The sequence below is a fragment of the Drosophila virilis genome, chromosome 2, assembly GCF_030788295.1.
Source record: "Drosophila virilis strain 15010-1051.87 chromosome 2, Dvir_AGI_RSII-ME, whole genome shotgun sequence".
Lineage (NCBI taxonomy): Eukaryota > Metazoa > Arthropoda > Insecta > Diptera > Drosophilidae > Drosophila > Drosophila virilis.
The window spans coordinates 34691338-34715805 of record NC_091544.1 but is presented as its reverse complement, the minus strand read 5'-3'; the positions used below and the strand labels follow the sequence as shown (position 1 = coordinate 34715805).

General features: G+C 41.3%; 1 protein-coding gene across 9 annotated transcripts in view; it reads right to left on the bottom strand.

The window, feature by feature from the left end:
• The window catches only part of LOC26531925 (tetratricopeptide repeat protein 21B), a 161649-nt gene that overhangs the window by 81856 nt on the left and 55325 nt on the right, over window positions 1-24468 (bottom strand). For 6 of the 9 annotated variants that reach the window (XM_032433956.2, XM_070207610.1, XM_070207609.1 and 3 more), the window contains exon 4: window positions 150-467. The exons of 1 other annotated variant lie outside the window; for it this stretch is intronic. In XM_032433956.2, the coding sequence (XP_032289847.1) occupies window positions 150-467 (318 nt within the window). 2 more of the 9 variants (XM_070207612.1, XR_011416261.1) reach the window with 2 other exon arrangements.

The following is a 24468-nucleotide window of genomic DNA, read 5'->3' as shown; positions in this document are numbered from 1 at the left end:
TACGATGGGTTAAGCGGCGCCTCGACTTAAAGAAGGTAATCTCTATATATAACTCCTTCTTGGCATATCCGAAAAAAAATCACATCTATTTCTTTGCTATGTTAAAGGGGCAGTATCTTCTGCAAATCCAGTCCCCCGTCGAATCTTACCTTCATCGCATGAATCCGTATGAAAACCAGTACGCATAGCTGTAGGGCTCTCAGTTTTTCCAGCTTGCTGAAGCGCTGCAGATCCGGCATGAAACATCTCCAGGACGACGTGTGATTGAATTGTTCTTCAGAATGGTACAACATATTTATTGCAGGGCCTGTTTTCGTGTGTGGCCACTGCGATTCTTCTAGATACAAAAATGGCGGTCCATTGAACCACATAGTTGCGCAATGGATTTCCGACGTTTTCCATTTCGATTCGTCGTCTGCCACGTTTTGATTCTGATCTGATTCTTCTAAAATCTGTCTGATGCGAAGCTATATCATTAGGATTAGGAAGCGATATCATTAGGATATGTCCAGAATGTTCGTCTATGTAAGTTAACCGTCTATGTATTTTAACCGTCTATGTAAGTTATTCGCTGACCCAGGAAGCCAATGGCCGGAGTCATGATCGCGACAGATGTGTCATTACTATGTTGCCAGCCGCAGCAGACATTCAACACCGCACACGAGGCGCCTACGCTGCACTTTTGCGAGTGCGTTTTTGGGGCAGCGGCGACCCGGCGTAAGCCGCGGCGACTTCGGGGCAGCGACGGCGTCTCTGCAGGCATTGCTTACATTAATGAAAATTGTATTCTGAGTCGAAGTTTGGAAAAAAAAAAATGTGCGACATATTGTCCCTCAAGTCTCCCACCAGTTAACTAATTTTTTATGTGCATTTCTCAATGCAATTGTCAAGTTAAAAGTTTGCGGTCATCAAGTTCAGCCGCAAAACTACAACTGCGGAGTAAGTATTAATACTGGCGTCCATGAATGTATGCATCTGTACAATTTGAGATCGGCCCACCCACTTCATAAACCGGTCAGCATTTAACGGTGAAACTAGATTCAGGCAGTGAAGTCAATTGGCTTCGTCTTAGTTGGTGGGGTCGTTATCCCATCCGATGTTGGACCGCCATATGTTCTGAAGGGCGATCTAAGCGCGTATATTATAATATCCCAGCAGGCCAAGGGCATCACGAATAGATATGACGCTTATCTTGTCTTAGAAGCCACCACATACCCAACACCTTCTCTTTCACTTCATCTTGAACGCTGATTCGCTTGTCCAAATCCTCGTCAGACACCACCTGTACAACCTGCTTGCAATTGAGTATCCAGTTGCGAGGCTGCAGCCAGTAGTCAACAAATGTACTTTCGCAAATCGCACAAACGGCATTCGAACGCTCCGCTTCAAACCACTTGGCATTGCGATGCTTGACGTAATTTCCTAGGACTGACGAACAGGATGCTCCAAACGTCATGACTTGCACAACGTACGTTTCAGGGAAGCGTGATGAATCTCAATTACGCCAGAGAAACTTCTGCGCCGCTTGGTCGTCTCTGTGTACCTTGACCTGGTGAAACATTTCCCGTATGCTCTCTGAAGCATATTCGCACGCTCATTATAGACGCTACTGTATTTGGGCCTTCCAGCAAACGTTCAGCGTCATGCCACTAACTTTCGGGGCCGCATCCAATACCAGGCGCGTATTTTCTAGTTCAATTTGCAAAATAAGTACACTAGTTCATTTTCTGGCCGTGTACTAAATCGGTGATTTAGTTTTCTCGATAAGCTGTTCAGTCGGTCAGCTATTTTTCATGTTTTCAGTTGTAAAAAATATGTTATACTTTTTTTCTTTTATACTGTACCATTGATAATAGATACTTAAAAGTTGTAAGTTACAACACAACAAATCAAAAGTGAAATTAAAATCGCGCTATATTGTATGTTTATTAAGAAAATAATATCTCAAAAGAATGCATCGTTCAGGAACAGCTGAACGAGTACAGAATACATCGTTCATGACTATGCATAGCAAGTGGTCGGTCTGTCGCGAGTTCGAGCCCTACCGGGGAAAGTTTTTTTTTGTTTGCTGGTGTAGCTGTTGAGTAGAGTCGACAGTAATGCGATTGCGAGTTTGACCCCTGCCACGGGTACTTTTTTTTTAATTTTTTTGGTGTTGCAATAAGAGGGTTCAGGGTATTCCGTAGTCAGAGCTCCCAACTAGAACCCCTTACTTGTTTTTGTTGGTTCTTACGGAAAATGCTCCGAAGCTGTCATTGAATTTTGTGCAGCGGCAGAAGTAGCTGCAGACAGCCGGGTGTTGTGTTTGCAATGTCAGTTGCTGAGAGCTTTTGATCCAAATGACTTCTCTGTATATTTATTACTCAATGTGCATCAGCGTTTATCTGAGCTGTTGTAGCCACAATTGTGAATTTGTTTTCGCTTAAATTTCCAAATACTTATGTGCTTTTATATGCTTTATAATTAGTATATATTGTGTGTTGATCTATGTTTGTAGCCCATCTTCAAGAAGTTAGCATGTTCTTATATATATCGGATTTTTTCAATTTGGGGTGAATTAATAATATTTTTTCTGATACCTTACAATATTTTGTTAACTTGTATTTTACGTTTTGTATATTAAAATTGAGTCGTGTAGCATTCCCTTTTATCTCTTTGTATGATACTTTTTGTTATGACTGACTGATTGGTGATCAACGCAAAGTGCTAGGTAGCCAAAAATTTGTCTGTAGTTACCTTATGTGACGAAGATGCACGTTAAGACGGGGTTCGGGAAATTCCACCCGCATGAGTGGAATAATCGCGCAAAACTTTTGCATGAAACATTTTTGTCTACAATTGGATCGGTCTCAAACTCATTTTCAGAGACCTTTGTTCAAATTCATTGAAGGGGTTTTTCACACTTATCGAAAAAAGCATTCCTCCTTGGTAGAAATGAAGGTTAAAGATTTGGTGATTAACGTTTTGTGTTTAAATTCATTTCCAAAAATCTGTATTCAAAATCAATTGAGACGTGTCTTACACTTTTCGCAGAAATCAAGTTTTCTCGATAAAAAGACGTTTGCAACGATTTTTTTTTGGCTATGTTGTAAGTTTGTTGGATTTTCTAAGCTCTACATCAGAACTTAATACGTGGTTCGGTGATTTTGCTTATTAACTCTTCGGCTTTTTTTTTTTATTTTGTGAACGAATTTTTTTTTATATGAATTTTTTTAATATGTGAACGTAAAGTGAACGTACCGACCAAAGTACGGGGCGGTATATTGGACCTCTACAACTATGGATTCCAGAAAAGCCTTGAAACTCCGGCTTGTGAATTCTACCCCATTGTCACACACGAACTTTTTGGCACCTCGAATCGGCTCAAAACCCTCTCTCGGAAAGCGGTTTGCAAGTTTGCCGCCGTGGCTCTCCTGAGACGGACCAATTCCACCCACTTCGAAAAAGCGTCATGGATCACCACTAACATGGTGCTGCCATGTTTTGACCATGAAGGGGCCCGACGAAATCCGCGCAAAGTACTGCCATCGGCCAGTCGTACCTTTGTGCTAGCCCCGACACTGTTTTACTCACGCCTTGATGACCGGCCGTGGGAGCATCATGGCATTCCGCCAATACCCTCTGCCGTTGACCACTGGCCACACACAGCTTCCAGGGAATGAAGTCTTCATCGTCCGTCCGGTGGCCCAAATGCCGATATAACTGCCCATTCTCTTTTATGTAGTCCGGGAACTTGGCCGGCTCCTCGGCGATTCTAGTACGCATACTCGCGACCCACTTACAGAGTGACTCGGCTACCACTTGTTGGCAGGTCTCTAGAGGATGTTTTGATAGTGCGTCGGCCACGACGTTGAGCTTCCCTCGACGGTAGTGGACGTCGAATTGGAACTGTTGTAGATCCAATGCCCATCGCGCGAGCCTGCCTGAAGGGCTCTCGATCGAGTGCCAGATGACCAGTTATCACGTCGAAACGGTAACGGTGGCAACGCTTCCGTATCGACCAAACGAATGCCAGGCACTTTTTCTCGGTGGCGGAATAGTTCGCTTCGACCATCAGCAACTTTCTACACGCTTACGCTTTAACCCACGCCTGCCCTTGTATCTTCTGCGTCAGCACTGCGCCGAGGCCGTACTAGCTCGCGTCAGTCTGTAGGACGAATCTGGCGGAAAAGTCTGCACAACCCAACACAGGGGCAGTCGTCAAGCTGTCCTTCAATTGACGCAAAGCCTCCTCCTGTTCTTGATCCCATGCCCACTTTCGCCCCTTCTTTAAGAGCGCTGTTAGCGGCTGTACCTGAGTTGCGAAGTTGAAAACGAAGCGCCTGTACCATGACGCTATCCCGAGACACTGCCGCAACTCCTTACAATTTGTCGGGCCCTTAGGTTACGTATCGCCTCCACCTGTTCTGGATCGGTACGTATTCCTTCCCCACAAATGACATGTCCTATGTAAACCAACCTCTCCCGGAAGAAACTGCAATTCTTTCTATTCAGCCTGAGACTAGCCGGCGGAACACCTCCCTCAAGTTCTCTACATTTTGGTCTTTCGTTGCCCTTATTATCACGATGTCGTCTGGGTAGGCGAACGAATGAGGCGCCATATCCATATCCGGCTCGATGGCACCTGCCCGGATCAGCTCATCTACCCGTTCGTCAATCACCCTCTGGCTTGTCGCCCTTTAGACGGATCCGAGCAGATCCTTCCCTTTCATGACCTGGGAGGTCTTCCATCGGTTCCTTCTTCTCTACTGCCATCGGTTGCCGAGCAGGCATTCCCGCTACTTGGTGCGAGCGGCCTTCTTTCGTCCTTCCCTGAATCCAGGCCCCGCGGCCGGAGACGTCCCACCTTTAGGACCAGCTGCCGCAGCGTATCGTAGTGCCCATCGCACCCAAGAAGTCCATCCCAGCATTGCGGGCATGAAAGCATTAACATGCTGACCACCTTCCCCGCTAGACCGACGTCTATCCTCAATGCCTTCCCTACCTATGTTCTCCACTCTCCCCGAACCGCCCGCTTGCGTACGCAGTCTTCACTCATGAAGCTGCGAGTGGCCCCTGTGTCGATAGTAGCAGGCATCGTCGCCCGCTAATTTCACCGTGGCGACGATCCGGCCACCCTCCACCTTAAGCGGGTGTACTACTACCGAGTCCCGTGTGTGTCAGCGTCGATCCGACCCTCACCTGGGCGACGCCGTTGCCCGTTTCCCGCCTCCGTGCGGCGACAACATTCTTGGCTACTTCTGCCCAGTGCCCACATACCCAACAAAACAAAACGGGCACATTGGGACAATCCCTTGCAAAGTGCCCCTCTTGTGCGCACCTGCGACATGCTCGTCGCGGATCATACACGGTTCCGGCCTCTTGGTTCATCATTTGGTGAGCCACTTCCGCAGGGGCCGTTGCCGATGGGGCGGAGACTTGTCTATCCACACCGATCGCTCAGGATCCGTTGGGAGTAGACCGGAATAGGTTTAGGTGTCCCCCCGGGGGCTGTTCCGCCCTTTCCCATTCCGCGCTATTTGAGCTCGTGACCACCTGATTCCCTGCCCTGCTTCCCGAGTATTCCACTCTCTCTCTCTCATCACCGTCTCGTACTCCACTGCCAGCTGTGCCAGCGTGGAGAAATCTTGCCGACGCACGTAGAGTTTATATTCGGGAGCGGCGTTTTCGTAGATCCGATGTAACTCCCGTGCAGTTTCGTATCTGGCGTGATGCATCAGAGCTCTCAGCTCTATCAGGTACTTCTTGAACTCGTCTCCCACGCGTTGCCTGCGCGACCGGATTTGGTCCTCAAGCCTTTCGAAGTAGCGTTGGGGCAGGAAGAACTCCAAGAAGCCCATCCTGAACACCGAGCACGGCATATCTCTAAGCCCACTGCTCAAGAACCACCGAGCGGCCCTGTCGCAGAATACCTCGCTCATTACCCGGCGGAAGCTATCGAGGGCGATACCAAACGTAATCGCTCCTCTATGTCCTCCATAAAGCTATTATTATCAATCGGCCTCGCCTTCTGCACTGCCGGGCTTTAGCCTCGCGCCATCTACACCAGCGGGCCTTCCCCTCGCACCAACCACACTAGCCCCCTAGGTTAGGGTGAACATCGGTTATTACCGATGTTTAGCACAAATATGACCGCCCGAGAATACAAAGATCAGCATTTCTTTACATTACTTTGATTATATCCACGTTATTTACTAGTTTTATTTACTTTTTTCCTCTTTGATCTCTTGAACTAAGGCCCTACCGCACTGCCTTGGAGCCCTAGTGCTCCGCTGGACACCTCACTGTTATCACTCGCGTTCCTTTTTTCGACACGTCTACTCACTCTAATCGTTCTCCAAAAGTGTCGGCACGCTCGCTAGCGAGCCTCGTTCGCCTCGGCCGCTCAAGTTCGCCGCCAGCTTTCGCAGCTTCGCTTCGGAGCTTTCGCTCTTCGCCGCCAAATTGAAGCTGCGCACTCGAAGGCAGTGTTGAGCAACCGATCAGCAACGCACGGTTGCAGCGGTGGTCGGCGGTTAAATTCAAACTTAGTTCGAACAGGGCTTCTTGCCCTTAACTAGCTTCAAAACGTCGGCACACTGCCTTAACTGTTCTTATTACTAAGACAATGCTTATATACTATACAATGCTTATACCCTAAAATTATAATTATGAATTGTAGGGTAAGGTAGCCTTAGTGGCCATCTTACAATTTATAGGAATTTATCGAACAATGTATGAATTTACTTAATTCATTTGTACGTTTCACAAGTTAAATAACAAATTTTAAATTAAACTTAAAAAGTTTGTAAATATCTATTGCTTTTTTATTTGTTTCTTGGTTTATTTCGTTTCAAAACTTTTTAGGTTCTCATAGTCATTATCATGTACTTCATGTGTTAAAAAAATTGTATCTCCTTCGGCGGCGTCATCATCATCGACAAAAATTTTGCATTTCATTACGAATTATAAGAGGTTGCGAAACAAAATTTCAATTTATCAGAGATTCATTAAACTATGAGTTGAAAAAAATACTGAGAATTAACAAGGGGACCAGAATGTATGGAATGTTGACAAATTACATATTTTCAAGGTGTCAGGATTTTTATGAATTATTGAGGTTTTCAAATTAGCGGGGTACGAATTATTGGGATGCGACTGTATATCAAGTATCTTATAGGCCCTGATATATGCTGATATATCCACGAAAGCAAGCGGCAACTTTAAATTAGAAGTTTAAAATCAGAATAATCCCACAGATTTTAGAATTTAAACATGACGAAATCTCGAGAAGAGTACCTAAAATGGAGCCCTTACTTCGAGAGTGAAATTTTTGAGTTTTGGAATAAGAACTTTTCGGCGGTAATGTAAATTGAAGAAACTAGATGAACTGTTTATTTTAAGAAGCGGTACTTTTGCCGCTCACATGTTACCGACAACCGGTGGAAGACCAATATGTTAAATTTGAAAATGTGACATTTCTTAAATTTGTGGACAAGGGCTATTACAGTTTATAGCTAACGCCACCTGCCTGCCATCACCACATAGCTTTTAATTAAGTGAATGAACCATGTACACATATTTTAAGGTACAATAAGATCTACTGTCGAAAATTTCCTTAAGATCGGTTAAGAAAAATCCAAAGTTATGTTTTACTGCGCAATTGAATGGGGCAACATGCGCAAATTCCAAGAATTTCAAGAATTTTAAGTCAACAACAAATAAATTTATACAGTCCCAATAAGAAGCATTGCAACACCTCATATGAAGTTCAGCAATATGCTGACTTGGTGTCTGTGCCATTTCCTCCACGCGCCGACTGGCAACCGCCGAAAATTCCAAGAAGAATTGCCCAACGGGCCAACAACATCAGCAGCGACGCCGCTGCCAACGCCGCTGCCGCTAAGCCACAGTTAACTAGGGCTCCAATTGATTTAAGTTTATTCAGTTGCAAATTAACATAAAAAAAAAGTCTTGCTTTCATAAAAATCATATTTTTTTCATCGTTTAATAAACTTTGGATTTAACTTGCGCCCGAGCAGGGACCGGCTCGTGTTACAACAAAATAAAACGCTTTTACGTACGCGTTAGTCGGTTATACGCGAAAATAAAACCAGTGCATCTGTCGTCCATTAAATTCAACGATTGGTGAAATTCGCGAACTGCAATTGGAAATTAATTGTTCAATTTTACCCAACGGTGGACAACGCATCAGGCCTGCCCGCAGGATACTCTCAACGAAGATTGTTCGCAGGATCCCCAGTAGATACCCAAGGGCTTCAAAAAGGATGAAATCCGGACCGGCAGGGGAGCTTGCCACCTCAGGAATAGTACTGTACGTTAGAAATTAAGTGAAAAACAAACAAACGAACAAACAACTTACACAAAAGTGAAATAGAATTATAAGAATAAGAAATACAAAATATTGTAGAACAATAAGCAAGATAAAGAAGTGTAAAACGATAAACATATATAAAGACTACGAACGTAGTAAAAATTATTTCCAACTTTGCGACTCCCAAGGGACCCTCTAAAGTAGAAGGAAGAAGCTAGCCACTGGTATAAAAAATTAATACTGGATTTAAATATACTTTAAAAATATAATAAAATATACATTATAAGTAATACATCTCGCTTATGGCTAATGAAATCAATTTAGTTAGGCCCCCTATAGTATCTGATCAACCACAGGTAGGTGGGCATAACTTGAACAGACAACGACATATCGACAGATAAAACGAACATTTACAAAATAGAGGAATGGCGAATAACGCAGAGCAGATAATAGCAGCCACGGTTAGCCAGATTCTGGCATAAAAATTGCCGACATTAGTAAAGCAGTAAAGTTAGTTAACCCCTCCAGGGAGTTTAGCGACGTAGACGACCAAACAATAACTGACAACCACAATTTAAATGACTTGCACAGAGTTCCGGACATTGTGAAAAGCCTAAGAGAATTCTCCTGCAATCCAGCGGAATTTAGCTCATGGAAGAAGAGTGTAGATCGTATACTCAGCCAGGTTCGCCAAATACTCTGGCATATTGTATACAGTGAGAAACAAAATCACTGGCAATGCTGACACGGCCCTAGAGTCGTATAATGTTTCCTAAATTGGAGCGCTATCTCCAAATGTCTCACGCTGCACTATACAGAAAAAAGAGATCTGGGTACAATGTTAGTGCAAGGCAACAATCAAACAGTAGAAAAATTTTACCAGGTCGTTTACAAGCACTTATCGCCGATAAATAAAGAAGGCTGCATGGAACTTAATAGAAAATCCGAAACCCTTTTGACAAAAATATTCCGAGATAAAGCATTAGATACCTTCATTGGAGGTTGGAAGGGAGCACATGGCTTTGAATAGACATCAACAGATACATGGCAGAAACCCAAATAGAAATGTACCACCACTTATACTGCCACCTCGAACAGCTCAGCTTTTATTCGCCCAAATTTTTAGGCCACCACCTATTAACTTCAGGCCCCAAGTCCCGATTCCTACACCTTGGCCAACCAATACAAACTATGCACCACAGACTTATAACAATAATGGACCGATTCCACAGTACCCCAACCAACGAACCTACCAGACACAACCACAACAGGTATACGTACCCAATAGACCTTCCGCACCAAAACCCCAACCACGCCCTGAGCCTATGGACGTAAACCAAAGCATCCGCACGAGGATGATAAATTACATGAACAGGCCGAATTTTGAAGTAGGGAAAAGACCTCCACCACCAACAAACGCCACAGACAAAACGCAATGAAATTTTAGCATACAAACAGGAGAAGAACAGACCGAGACAGAAAACACTAACAACTATGTGACCATGGAAGAATAAGTACAATCAAGGCTAAGTTACGAACAGCAGACTGAATACGAGCAGCCATTAAGCGAATACGCCAAACTAATTGAAGAAGCAGATGACGGACAAAATACCCAATACGAACACTCAGACATTACTTTTTTAGGATAAAGAGCTTCTCTCTTCCTTACATAGAATGTAAAATGGGGAGCGGAAAGTTACTCAAAATATTAATAGATACAGGATCAAATCGAAATTACGTGCAACCCAAATTCGTGTCCGAACCTATCCCAAATGAAAAACCGTTCGAAGCCGTCACAGTTGGCGGAAGCATTAAAATTACACACATGTTCGCTAATCTTTTCAATAGAAACGATATAAAAATAAAATTCTTCCTCCTACCTACTTAAAATCGTTAGCCGCCATATTATGTAACGATAGTCTAAAGGAACTAGATGCTGTGATACAAAGCAGCAAGAATCTACTAATAATCAAGAACAATATTTCCATACTCATTAAGCAGAAAAAAATCGAGGCGGTCAACACGGTAATACCACGGACAGAACATATGACAAACGAACAAAAATATAGCCTTAATCAACTAGTTAAAATGCACCCACACCTAAACGAAAATCTGACATACACAACCAATGTCAGAGCAGAAATTCGAAAAAAAAACCGACTCCCCCATATATTCAAAATTTTACCGATTTCCAATGGCTTTGAAAGACGAAGTACACAACCAAATCAAAGAACTTTTAGAGGACGGAATCATTTGAAATATCGGATGGTTATTGACTACAGAAAACTAAATAAAGAAACTACCACAGACAAATACCCTATACCCGAAATTAAGGAGGTACTAGCACAGCTAGGCAATAACAAAATATTCTCTTTCTTAGATTTAAAGAGTCTTAGACTTAACGAGTCAGACATAGAAAAAACCACACTATTCGTTAACAACGGAAAATACGAGTTTACACGACTCCCATTAGGTCTCAAGAATGCGCCCTCGATTTTCCAAAGAGCTCTTGATGATATCCTTCGTGAGGATATTGGAAAAATATGTGTCATTTATATTGACGATGAATCGCATGCGCAGCACCTTGCCGCATTATTCAGAAGCCTACAAAAAGGAGGTTTATAAAAGACTTCGCTAAGTTGGCAAAGCCCCTTATCTTTTTTATAAGAGGGGAAGATGATCGTGTGTCCAAAAACCAATCATCTAAAAAGCTCAACGAAAAAGCGATCGAAGCATTCAATAAAATAAAAAACTGCCTAGTTTCGAATGAGGTAATACTCCATTACACGGACTTCAGCAAAGAATTTCATCTGACAACAGATTCATCCAACTTTGCTATCGGGGCTGTCCTATCCCAGAACATGCGACCCATCTGTTTTCTCTCTATAACTCTCTCTAAAACAAAGGAGAACTACGCCACCAACGAAAGGGAAATGTTACCAATAATTTGGGCCCTAAAAGCCCTCAAGAATTATTTCTACGGTAAAGCGAGTGTATGAATATACACCGACCATCAACCCTTAACCCACTCTCTTAGCAGTTGGAATGGCAACGTTAGGACAAAGTGGTGGAAAGCATACATAGAAGAGTTCGACTACGAACTCCTCTATAAGCCAGGTAGGGATAACATTGTATCCGACGCGCTATCACGTATCCCTGTGATCAATATTGGATCAGTGGCCTCCACCCAGCACAGTGCAGATTGTTCAAGTCACAACTAAATTCCGAGCATGGAAGCACCAATAAATGTATCAAAAAACAGATATTTCTCAGTAGAGCCAACGAAATAAATTACGAATTTCAAATCCCACTCCCAACATTCTAGGCATACGATTACCCAACCAAATTTCTCAGAACACGACCTTACCCAAATACTGAAAGCTCATCTAAACCCATTCGTAATCAACGATATAATAAACTCAGAAGAAATCATGAGCCAAATTCAGCAGATATATCCCCAATATGTTAGTAACTTCAAGATTAGATTCACACAGTCTCAAGTAAAAGAATTAACAAATGAAACAGAACAAGATGAGAAAATATTGGTTGCACACAACAGAGCTCACAGCAACGCACTAGAAAACAAAATGCAATTTTCCATAAGATTACATTTCCAAAAATTAAACAACGAATAACAGAATTAGTCAAACAGTGTCAGGTTTGTAAAGAAGAAAAATAAGCATCCCACTAACCCAAAACTCAAAGAAACACCAAATCCCGAATACACAGGACATACAATCCACATCGACATATACACGACAGAAATAAACTTAGTACTAACGGCAGAAGACAAATATTCGAATTTAGCTCAGGGACGAATAACCAAACTAGGGCAACAGAAGTCATTAAGAAATCATTTCATGAAACCCTTTTTTATTTTGTCGTACCTAAAGGCGTTGTAGTAGATAACGAAAAATCCCTTAATTCAGCTACAATCACTTTTATGATGCAGGACCAAATAGGTATAGAAGTATAAAAATCCATCCTACAAAAGCGCAGTGAATGGTCAGGTAGAAAGAAACACAGAACATTCGAAGAACAACTTAACAAATCAATATACGACTACAACTACACTATAAGTTAACAGAGGCCAACGACACCAGCTCCAGATGCTGGTATAGCACTGAGCCGGATTTTCTTACGAGCTAACAGGGGTCAGCAAAATGCAACATAACACCAGCCGCAGATGCTGACATAGCTCTGGGCCGGATGTTCTTGCACGACGGCAGCGCACGAGACGCAAGCTAAGCATTCTAGCGGCCGTTGTGAAATCACACAATAGCTTAGGTATTTTTGATCAATCTTTTGTAAATTTAGTTTTTAATTCGACTTTCACTGCGGCACATCGGCCCAGCGACTTCGTGTATAATTTAACTCACTCACTAAGGATTGTCGGCCTAGTGTTTATATCACTAGTGTATAAATCATTATTAAAATAAAGTTCTATCAAAATAATCCGCGAGGACTTATTATTTAAAACCTAATTTATACACTCGACAACTAACAAGAGACCATTAGATATATTCTTCGGCAGAAACGTAACTACAGACCCAGACTAATACGAAAAAGCTAGGAAGGAGAACATTGACAGACTCAAACAGAAACAATCGACAGAGTTGCAGAATCATAACAAAAAACGTAACGACATACGAACCTATACACCAGGTCAAAAAAATATTCGTCAAAGTCACTTTCAGATTTGGTACAAAACTGTCACCCACATACAAAAAAGAAATAGGTAAAGAAAATAGAACCACAACCGTACGAACAACAACTGACAAAATAATACATCAAAGTAACATAAAAACACATCAAAATTACAGACCAATATTAACGATAATTTTAATAAAAGCAACAAAATGCAATAAAAGCTAGAATTTACGGATATATTTTTCCATTTTGCAGTTTGCAACAGCCCTGTTTTATATTGTAAAAGTTTCAAATTTAGAAGAAATAGACTGCAAAAATACTGTAATAAAGCTAATAGTGAAAAACAACAATATAATAAATTTAGAATTTAACGAACTGTTTATTTGCAATAAAATGGCATAAACAACAATTGTAAAAGATATCATAACATTAAAATTTGTAACAAATCAGAAATTGTAAACTCTAACACTAGTAATTGTATTCCTAAGTTAGTTAGTGGAGAGCAATCGCTTTGTGGCCTTAGCAATGTAGACCAAATCCCGGAGATCGAAAAAATCAACGATGGATTTATACTAGTGAAAGACTTCAACGGCACAATTAGATAGCAAGAAAAGGAGAAACGCGCGAGAGGCACCTACATGATTAATTGGAACGGAACCTCATTCATAACAAACAAGAGTTCGGCAACTTAGAGGTCACAGTCATGACCCCAGGAATTTACACAAGACAAATAACCCCAGTAGAAAACGAAAGAAAAACGATTCTTTCTCTGGAAGCATTAGAAGAATTGCAAATCAACAATAGAGCAAATAGAGTCGGTTTCATAGCTCTGTTCACAGTTGCCATCCTTCTTACCTGGATATTACACGTAATGAAGAAAAATAAGAATACTGCAACTGAACAAAGACCAATAGAGACCCAAAAAAGAACCAGCACATATCCAAATACAAAATACAGATGCCAACAACCTCAGGTTCAACAACATACCCTTCTTCTGATGATCGCTTGAGGACAAGCTTAAATCAAAGGGGGAAGAGTAAACAAACAAATAAGTTCATACAGTCCCAATAAGAAGCATTGCAACATCTCATATGAAGTGCAGCGAAATGCTTACTTGGAGTCTGTGCCATTTCCTCCACGCGCTTATTAGCAATCGCCGAAAATTCCCAAAAGAATTCCCCAACAGGCTAATAACATCAGTAGCGACACCGCTGCCGCTAAGCCACAGTTTACTAGGGCTCGAATTGATTTAAGTTTATTCAGTTGCAAGTTAACATCAAATAAAGGATGCCTTGCTTTAATAAACTTCGGAATTAACTGGCGCCTGAGCAGTGACCGGCTCGTGTTTCAACACAGTAGTCAGTTATACGCGAAAATAAAAACAGTGCAACTCTCGTCCATTAAATTCAACGATTGGTGAAATTTGCGAACGGAAATTGGAACTTAATTGTTCAATTTTACCTCGCCCGCAGGATACTCTTATCAAAGTCTGGTCGCAGGATACCCAAAGGCTTAAAAAACGATGAAATTCGGACCGGCAGGAGAGGTTGTCACATCAGAAATTTTACTGTACGTTAGAAATTAAGTGAAAAACAAACAAACGAACAAACAACTTACACAAAAGTGAAATAGAATTATAAGAATAAGAAATACAAAATATTGTAGAACAATAAGCAAGATAAAGAAGTGTAAAACGATAAGCATATATAAAGACTACGAGCGTAGTAAAAATTATTTATAACTTTGCGACTCCCAAGGGACCCTCCAAAGTAGAAGGAAGAACCCAGCCACTGGTTTTACAAAAGCAAGAAAAACAAAAACGATCAAAACATTCAATCAAAATAAAGAATAAAAAAATTAATACTGGATTTAAATATACTTTAAAAATATCCTAAAATATATCTCGTTTATAGCTAATGAAAGCAATTTATTAAGGCCCCCAATAGTATCTGATCAACCACAGGTAGGTGGGCATAACTTGAACAGACAACGACATATCGACAGATAAAACGAACATTTACAAAATAGAGTAATGGCGAATAACGCAGAGCAGATAATAGCAGCCACGGTTAGATTCTGGCATAAAAATTGCCGACATTAGCAAAGCAGTTAAGTTAGTTAACCCCTCCAGGGAGTTTAGCGACGTAGACGACCAAACAATAACTGACACCCACAATTTAAATGACTTAAACAGAGTTCCTGACATTGTGAAAAGCCTAAAAGGCAATCGGCAATCCAGCGGAATTTAGCTCATGGAAGAAGAGTGTAGATCGTATACTCTCAGCTTATCCAGCTGAGGCAGGTTCGCCAAATACTCTGGCATATTGAATACAGTGAAAAACAAAATCACTGGCAATGCTGACGGCCCTAGAGTCGTATAATGTTCCCCTAAATTGAAGCGCTATCTCCAAATGTCCCACGCTGCACTACGCAGACAAAAGAGATCTGGGTACAATGTTAGTGCAAGGTAACAACCAAACAGTAGAAGAATTTTACCAGGTCGTTTACGACCACTTGTCGCTGATATTAAATAAAGTAGGCTGCATTGAACTAAATAGAGAATCCGAAACCCTGTTGACAAAAATGTACCGAGATAAAGCATTAAAGCATTATCATTAGAGGTTGGAAGGGAGCTTTACTACGGATTCTTGGAATAAAGGATCCAGAAGATCTACCTTCAGCCCTTCACTATTGTTTTAATCAAGAGAATCAAAGCTATCGCACCAACATGGCTTTGAATAGAAATCAACACCTACATGCCAGAAGCCCAAATAGAAATGTACCATCTTCTTCCTTCTTTCGCCCAAGCTTTTAGGCACCACCTATTAACTTTAGGACCCAACTCCCGATTCCTACACCTTGGCCAGCCAATACAAACTATGCACCACAGACTTATAACAATAATGGACCGATTCCACAATACCCCAACCAACGAACCTACCAGACACAACCTCATCAGGTATACGTACCCAATAGACCTTCTGCACCAAGACCCCAACCACGTCCTGAGCCTATGGACGTGGACCAAAGCATCCGCACGAGGATGATTAATTACATGAACAGCCCGAATTTTGAAGTAGGGAAAAGACCTCCACCACCAACAAACGCCACAGACAAAACGCAACGAAATTTCAGCATACAAACAGGAGAAGAACAGACCGAGACAGAAAACACTGACAATTATGTGACCATGGAAGAACACGTACCATCAATGCTTAATTACGAACGGCAGACTGAATACAGGCAGCCATTAAACGAATACGCCCAACAAATTGAAGAAGCAGATGACTGACAAAATACTCAATACGAATACTCAGACATTACTTTTTTAGGATAAAGAGCTTCTCTCTTCCTTACATAGAATGTAAAATGGGGAGCCGAAAGTTACTCAAAATATTAATAGATACAGGATCAAATCGAAATTACGTGCAACCCAAATTCGTGTCCGAACCTATCCCAAATGAAAAACCGTTCGAAGCCGTCAAAGTCGGCGGAAGCATTAAAATTACACACAAGTTCGCTAATCTTCAACAGAAACGATATAAAAATAAAATTCTTCCTCCTACCCACTTAAAATCGTTAGCCGCCATATTATGTAACGATAGTCTAAAGTAACTAGATGCTGTGATACAAAGCAGCAAGAATCTACTAATAATCAAGAACAATATTTCCATACTCATTAAGCAGAAAAAAATCGAGGCGGTCAACACGGTAATACCACGGACAGAACATATGACAAACGAACAAAAATATAGCCTTAATCAACTAGTTAAAATGCACCCACACCTAAACGAAAATCTGACATACACAACCAATGTCAGAGCAGAAAATCGAAAAAAAAAACCGACTCCCCCATATATTCAAAATTTTACCGATTTCCAATGGCTTTGAAAGACGAAGACAACCAAATCAATTAACTTTTAGAGGACGGAATCATTTGACCCTCCCCATCTTCATACAATTCACCTGTGTGGATTGTTCCGAAAAAATTAGAAGCCTCCGGGCAAAAGAAATATCGGATGGTTATAGACTACAGAAAACTAAATAAAGAAACTACCACAGACAAATACCCTATACCCGAAATTAACGAGATACTATCACAGCTAGGCAATAACTAAGTATTCTCTGTCTTATATTAAAAAGTGGCTTTCATCAAATACCTCTTAAAGAGGCAAACATAGAAAAAATTGCCTTCTCTGTTATCAACAGAAAATACAAGTTTACAAGTTACGACTCCTATTCGGTCTCAAGAATGCGCCCTCGATTTTCCAGAGATCTCTTGACGATATGCTTCGTGAGCATATTGGAAAAACATGCGTCATATATATTGACGATATCATTATCTTTAGCAAAGATGATGAATCGCATGCGCAGCACCTTGCCGCATTATTCAGAAGCCTACAAGAAGGCAACATGAAATGTCAGTTGGATAAATGCGAGTTTTTTTAAAAGAAAAGTAGAATTCCTGGGACTTGTCATCTCAGACAAGGGGATAGAAACTAATCCAAACAAAATTGAGACAATAAGGAAGTACCCACTTCCAAAAACACTCAAAAATTAAAGATCGTTTATTGGCCTTGCTCGCTAAGTTGGCAAAGCCCCTTACCTTTTTTTTAAGAGGGGAAGATGATCGTGTGTCCAAAAACCAATCATCTAAAAAGCTCAACGAAAAAGCGATCGAAGCATTCAATTAAATAAAAAATCTGAAAACAGATTTATCCAACTTTGCTATCGGGGCTGTCCTAAACCAGAACTTGCGACCCATCTGTTTTCTCTCTATAACTGTCTCTAAAACTGAGAAGAACTACGCCACCAACGAAAGGGAAATGTTACCAATAATTTGAGCGCTAAAAGCCCTCAAGAAATACTTCTACGGTAAAGCGAGTGTATGAATATACACCGACCATCAACCCTTAACCCACTCTCTTAGCAGTTGGAACGACTACGTTAGGATAAAGAGGTGGAAAGCTTACCTAGAAGAGTTCGACTACAAACTCCTCTATAAGCCAGGTAAGGATAACATTGTAGCCGATGCGCTATCACGTATCCCTGTGATCAATATTGGATCAGTGGCCTCCACCCAGCACAGTGCAGATAGTTCAAGTCACAACTTAATTCCGAGCATAGAAGCTCCAATAAATGTATTCAAAAACTCAGTAGAGCCAACGAAACAAATAACGAATTCCATATCCCACTCCCAACATTCTAGGCATACGATTACCCAACCAAATTTCTCAGAACACGACCTTACCCAAATACTGAAAGCTCATCTAAACCCATTCGTAATCAACGATATAATAAACTCAGAAGAAATAATGAACCAAATTCAGCATTATCCCCCATTTTAGCAACTTAACATTAGATTAGATTCACACAGTCTCAAGTAAAAGATTTTACAAATGAAACAGAACAAGATGAGAAAATATTGGTTAAACACAACAGTGCTCACAGCAACACACTAGAAAACAAAATGCAATTTTCCGAAAGATTCTATTTCCAAAAATGAAGCAACGAATAACAGAATTAGTCAAACAGTGTCAGATTTGTAAAGAAGAATAATAGGCATCCCACTAACCCAAAACTCAAAGAAACACATAATAACACATAACACTTAATATAGGATATTTCATAAGTTTATAATCAACCCTCGCTATCGCGTGCTTCATAAGTTAAGGAACAGCCCTCGCAATTGCGACACTGCATGCTTTGTATCAGCGCGCTATAGCTGCAATGGTCAGCGGCGGTAACCGGACACTTTTGTTTTGCTGCAAGAGTTTCCGTTATTGCCTAAGATTTTGCTGAGTCGGCTTGCCGACCATGACATTGTGGCGTGATGCGAGTTTTGGCTTAGCTTAAGTGAAATATTCTGTGTATTAAGAAATTAGTTTTGAATTCGACTTTCACTGAGGCACATCGGCCCAGGGACTTCGCGCTTAAATTAACTCACTCACTACGGCGTATCGGCCTAGTGTTTTATAAATAACCAAAAAAGTCCTATAACGAAAATCCGCGAAGACCTTTTATTTATATATTATTTGGCGCCCAGCTAGTGGTCGGACTCCACAACCAACAACAAGTAAAACAGCAGCACAGGAGCTGCAACAACCAACAACAATTAAGACAGCAGCGCGGGAGCTGCAACAACCAACAACAATTAAGACAGCAGCGCGGGGGCTGCGAGTGACCAATTTTATAAAGAAAATTTTTTTGTGTTAATTGAATCATGTTCGTGGATACTCTAGCCAAAATTTTTCTTCAAACACAAAATTGTTTAAGTTTATTTTATAAAACATTAGTTAGTACTAGTGAGTATTTTATATTGCAACAGATCATACAAAGTAATTTTGTTTTTAAATAATAATAATCAGAACCAAGTTTCTGGAACACGTGAGAGTGACTGCTTTGAGAATTTTAGTTGAAACAATTTATCATCCAGATCGTTAATAAAATTACTTTGTGTTACTTTCTATGTGTCTAAAATTGTGATATAACAATACATACAGTTCTCGTGGTTCAGAGCTGCGACCCATCTTTTGACGGCCCGTTTTATTTTTCGCGGCTACTGGCCTGCGCATGCTACAGTTAAGCCAATATAGAAACCCTCGCAAGCAGTCTAGCGACTCAGATTCCGACTCTGACATTCGCATCAGAGTCCCGGCTACAAGACTTTTCCCTGCAGTTCCCCCACCATCAGGTAAAATGGATCCAGATCAGCTTAGGGAAGTAGTAAGGACGGCTATCAGCAAATCTTTAGCCGAGCAGGCCGCTGCAAACCAGCAGAGGGAGCAATCATTGACTCAAAGAATTAATGAGTTAGCTGAACAAATAGCAGCAGCAAAAGTTGCCGCCCCACAAGTAGTAGCATATGCTGCTATAGGAATTAGAAACGACATTCGCTGTGACGAGCCGCTAGATGCCGTCAAGTGCTTACCTGTGTTTGCAGGAGTACAGGAATCTTATGTATCTTGGAGACAGGCAGCATTAGCCGCTTACGAGATCTTCAGACCACATAATGGCAGTTCTAGTCATTATCAGGCTGTTATCATCATAAGAAGCATGATAAGGGGCCCCGCAGACGCGGGTCTGGCCTCATTTGGTACTGTATTGAATTTTGATGCGATAATAAATAGCCTAGATTTCACATACAGTGACAAGAGACCAATTCATGTCATTGAACAGGAATTAGGTACCTTGAGGCAAGGTTGCCTGTCCCTGCTTCAATATTACGATGAGGTAGAGAAGAAACTCACTCTTCTCACTAACAAAGTTAACATGTCATATAGCCGGCTTTAGCAAAGGACCTATGTGAAAAATTCCGCGACGATGCGTTGCGTGTGTTCATATCGGGTCTCAGGCGCAGTCTTACAGATGTGCTCTTTGAAGCAAAGCCCAAAGATTTGCCTTCAGCGCTAGCTCTAGCGCAAGAAGTCGAGTCAAATCATGAAAGGTACGCATTCGCGGCTAATTTCGCAAAAATCTAGAAGACAAAGAGCGCAAGCCGCATGCAGATGCGCAGGGTCACCACCAGGAGAGGCATTCGCAACAAGCCGAAGCACAAGCTAGCGGTACAAAGAATCCGCACTTCAGCAAGCAAAGCAAGGCCCCAGTGCAGACTGACCAACGAAGCAGCAGGCAGCACAATAATAATGGCGCACCGGTGCCCATGGAGGTCGATCATTCCTTCTCAAGGGTCTTGCAGCCCACTCAGGCCCCTGCTTACGCGAATAGGAAGCACCCCGCATCTGACCGCACAGGCGGTCAGAGAAATCAGCAGATGTTGAATCACGTCACGCAAGACGCGGGACAGGGGGCAGAGGCGTATGCTGATACCGCCTCCAGCGCAGCTCCACAAATCAATGACGATGCTAGTTATGACTCTGATGCCCTCAATTTTTTAGGAGCAAGTCCCTGCTACCCGTCATCAGACGAAGAGTAGTAGGGACTCACATGCGATTCCTCATAGACACGGGCGCGGCCAAGAATTTCATTCGGCCACATGAAGGGTTGACCGTCCGCTCGGTAGAGTCACCCTTCAAAATTTATTCCATTCACGGCGAGACACAAATTACACACAAATGGTTTGTTTCAATGTTTGGGTTAAAGGCAACCTTTTTTATTCTGCCAGACTTGTCAACTTTTGATGGGATTGTAGGCCTTGACCTGCTAAAGCAGGCAGCGGCTTCGCTTTGTCTAGCTTCAGGACAACTTATGTGGGATACGGAGGTCGAACAAATCACCTTCCACACGTGCAAAAATGTAAATTTCACAAATGTAGACTTTGCAGAGGCATCCCCATAAGCTAGAAGTTCTTTTTTGAAAATGCTAAAGACCAGACAAAAGGCCTTTGCAGACCCAGACGAGGCGTTGCCGTATAACACATCATTCGTGGCTACCATTAGGACCTCAGATGAGCAACCGATCTATGCCAAGCTTTACCCATGTCCAATAGGAGCAGCTGATTCGTTAATAAAGAAATCAAGAGAATACAAAGATCAGCATTTCTTTACATTACTTTGATTATATCCACGTTATTTACTAGTTTTATTTACTTTTTTCCTCTTTGATCTCTTGAACTAAGGCCCTACCGCACTGCCTTGGAGCCCTAGTGCTCCGCTGGACACCTCACTGTTATCACTCGCGCTCCTTTTTTCGACACGTCTACTCACTCTAATCGTTCTCCAAAAGTGTCGGCACGCTCGCTAGCGAGCCTCGTTCGCCTCGGCCGCTCAAGTTCGCCGCCAGCTTTCGCAGCTTCGCTTCGGAGCTTTCGCTCTTCGCCGCCAAATTGAAGCTGCGCTCTCGAAGGCAGTGTTGAGCAACCGATCAGCAACGCACGGTTGCAGCGGTGGTCGGCGGTTAAATTCAAACTTAATTCGAACAGGGCTTCTTGCCCTTAACTAGCTTCAAAACGTCGGCACACTGCCTTAACTGTTCTTATTACTTTGACAATGCTTATATACTATACAATGCTTATACCCTAAAATTATAATTATGAATTGTAGGGTAAGGTAGCCTTAGTGGCCATCTTACAATTTATAGGAATTTATCGAACAATGTATGAATTTACTTAATTCATTTGTACGTTTCACAAGTTAAATAACAAATTTTAAATTAAACTTAAAAAGTTTGTAAATATCTATTGCTTTTTTATTTGTTTCTTGGTTTATTTCGTTTCAAAACTTTTTAGGTTCTCATAGTCATTATCATGAACTTCATGTGTTAAAAAAATTGTATCTCCTTCGGCGGCGTCATCATCATCGACAAAAATGTTGCATTTCATTACGAATTATAAGAGGTTGCGAAACAAAATTTCAATTTATCAGAGATTCATTAAACTATGAGTTGAAAAAAATACTGAGAATTAACAAGGGGACCAGAATGTATGGAATGTTGACAAATTACATATTTTCAAGGTGTCAGGATTTTTATGAATTATTGAGGTTTTCAAATTAGCGGGGTACGAATTATTGGGATGCGACTGTATATCAAGTATCTTATAGGCCCTGATATATGCTGATATATCCACGAAAGCAAGCGGCAACTTTAAATTAGAAGTTTAAAATCAGAATAATCCCACAGATTTTAGAATTTAAACATGACGAAATCTCGAGAAGAGTACCTAAAATGGAGCCCTTACTTCGAGAGTGAAATTTTTGAGTTTTGGAATAAGAACTTTTCGGCGGTAATGTAAATTGAAGAAACTAGATGAACTGTTTATTTTAAGAAGCGGTACTTTTGCCGCTCACATGTTACCGACAACCGGTGGAAGACCAATATGTTAAATTTGAAAATGTGACATTTCTTAAATTTGTGGACAAGGGCTATTACAGTTTATAGCTAACGCCACCTGCCTGCCATCACCACATAGCTTTTAATTAAGTGAATGAACCATGTACACATATTTTAAGGTACAATAAGATCTACTGTCGAAAATTTCCTTAAGATCGGTTAAGAAAAATCCAAAGTTATGTTTTACTGCGCAATTGAATGGGGCAACATGCGCAAATTCCAAGAATTTCAAGAATTTTAAGTCAACAACAAATAAATTTATACAGTCCCAATAAGAAGCATTGCAACACCTCATATGAAGTTCAGCAATATGCTGACTTGGTGTCTGTGCCATTTCCTCCACGCGCCGACTGGCAACCGCCGAAAATTCCAAGAAGAATTGCCCAACGGGCCAACAACATCAGCAGCGACGCCGCTGCCAACGCCGCTGCCGCTAAGCCACAGTTAACTAGGGCTCCAATTGATTTAAGTTTATTCAGTTGCAAATTAACATAAAAAAAAAGTCTTGCTTTCATAAAAATCATATTTTTTTCATCGTTTAATAAACTTTGGATTTAACTTGCGCCCGAGCAGGGACCGTCTCGTGTTACAACAAAATAAAACGCTTTTACGTACGCGTTAGTCGGTTATACGCGAAAATAAAACCAGTGCATCTGTCGTCCATTAAATTCAACGATTGGTGAAATTCGCGAACTGCAATTGGAAATTAATTGTTCAATTTTACCCAACGGTGGACAACGCATCAGGCCTGCCCGCAGGATACTCTCAACGAAGATTGTTCGCAGGATCCCCAGTAGATACCCAAGGGCTTCAAAAAGGATGAAATCCGGACCGGCAGGGGAGCTTGCCACCTCAGGAATAGTACTGTACGTTAGAAATTAAGTGAAAAACAAACAAACGAACAAACAACTTACACAAAAGTGAAATAGAATTATAAGAATAAGAAATACAAAATATTGTAGAACAATAAGCAAGATAAAGAAGTGTAAAACGATAAACATATATAAAGACTACGAACGTAGTAAAAATTATTTCCAACTTTGCGACTCCCAAGGGACCCTCTAAAGTAGAAGGAAGAAGCTAGCCACTGGTATAAAAAATTAATACTGGATTTAAATATACTTTAAAAATATAATAAAATATACATTATAAGTAATACATCTCGCTTATGGCTAATGAAATCAATTTAGTTAGGCCCCCTATAGTATCTGATCAACCACAGGTAGGTGGGCATAACTTGAACAGACAACGACATATCGACAGATAAAACGAACATTTACAAAATAGAGGAATGGCGAATAACGCAGAGCAGATAATAGCAGCCACGGTTAGCCAGATTCTGGCATAAAAATTGCCGACATTAGTAAAGCAGTAAAGTTAGTTAACCCCTCCAGGGAGTTTAGCGACGTAGACGACCAAACAATAACTGACAACCACAATTTAAATGACTTGCACAGAGTTCCGGACATTGTGAAAAGCCTAAGAGAATTCTCCTGCAATCCAGCGGAATTTAGCTCATGGAAGAAGAGTGTAGATCGTATACTCAGCCAGGTTCGCCAAATACTCTGGCATATTGTATACAGTGAGAAACAAAATCACTGGCAATGCTGACACGGCCCTAGAGTCGTATAATGTTTCCTAAATTGGAGCGCTATCTCCAAATGTCTCACGCTGCACTATACAGAAAAAAGAGATCTGGGTACAATGTTAGTGCA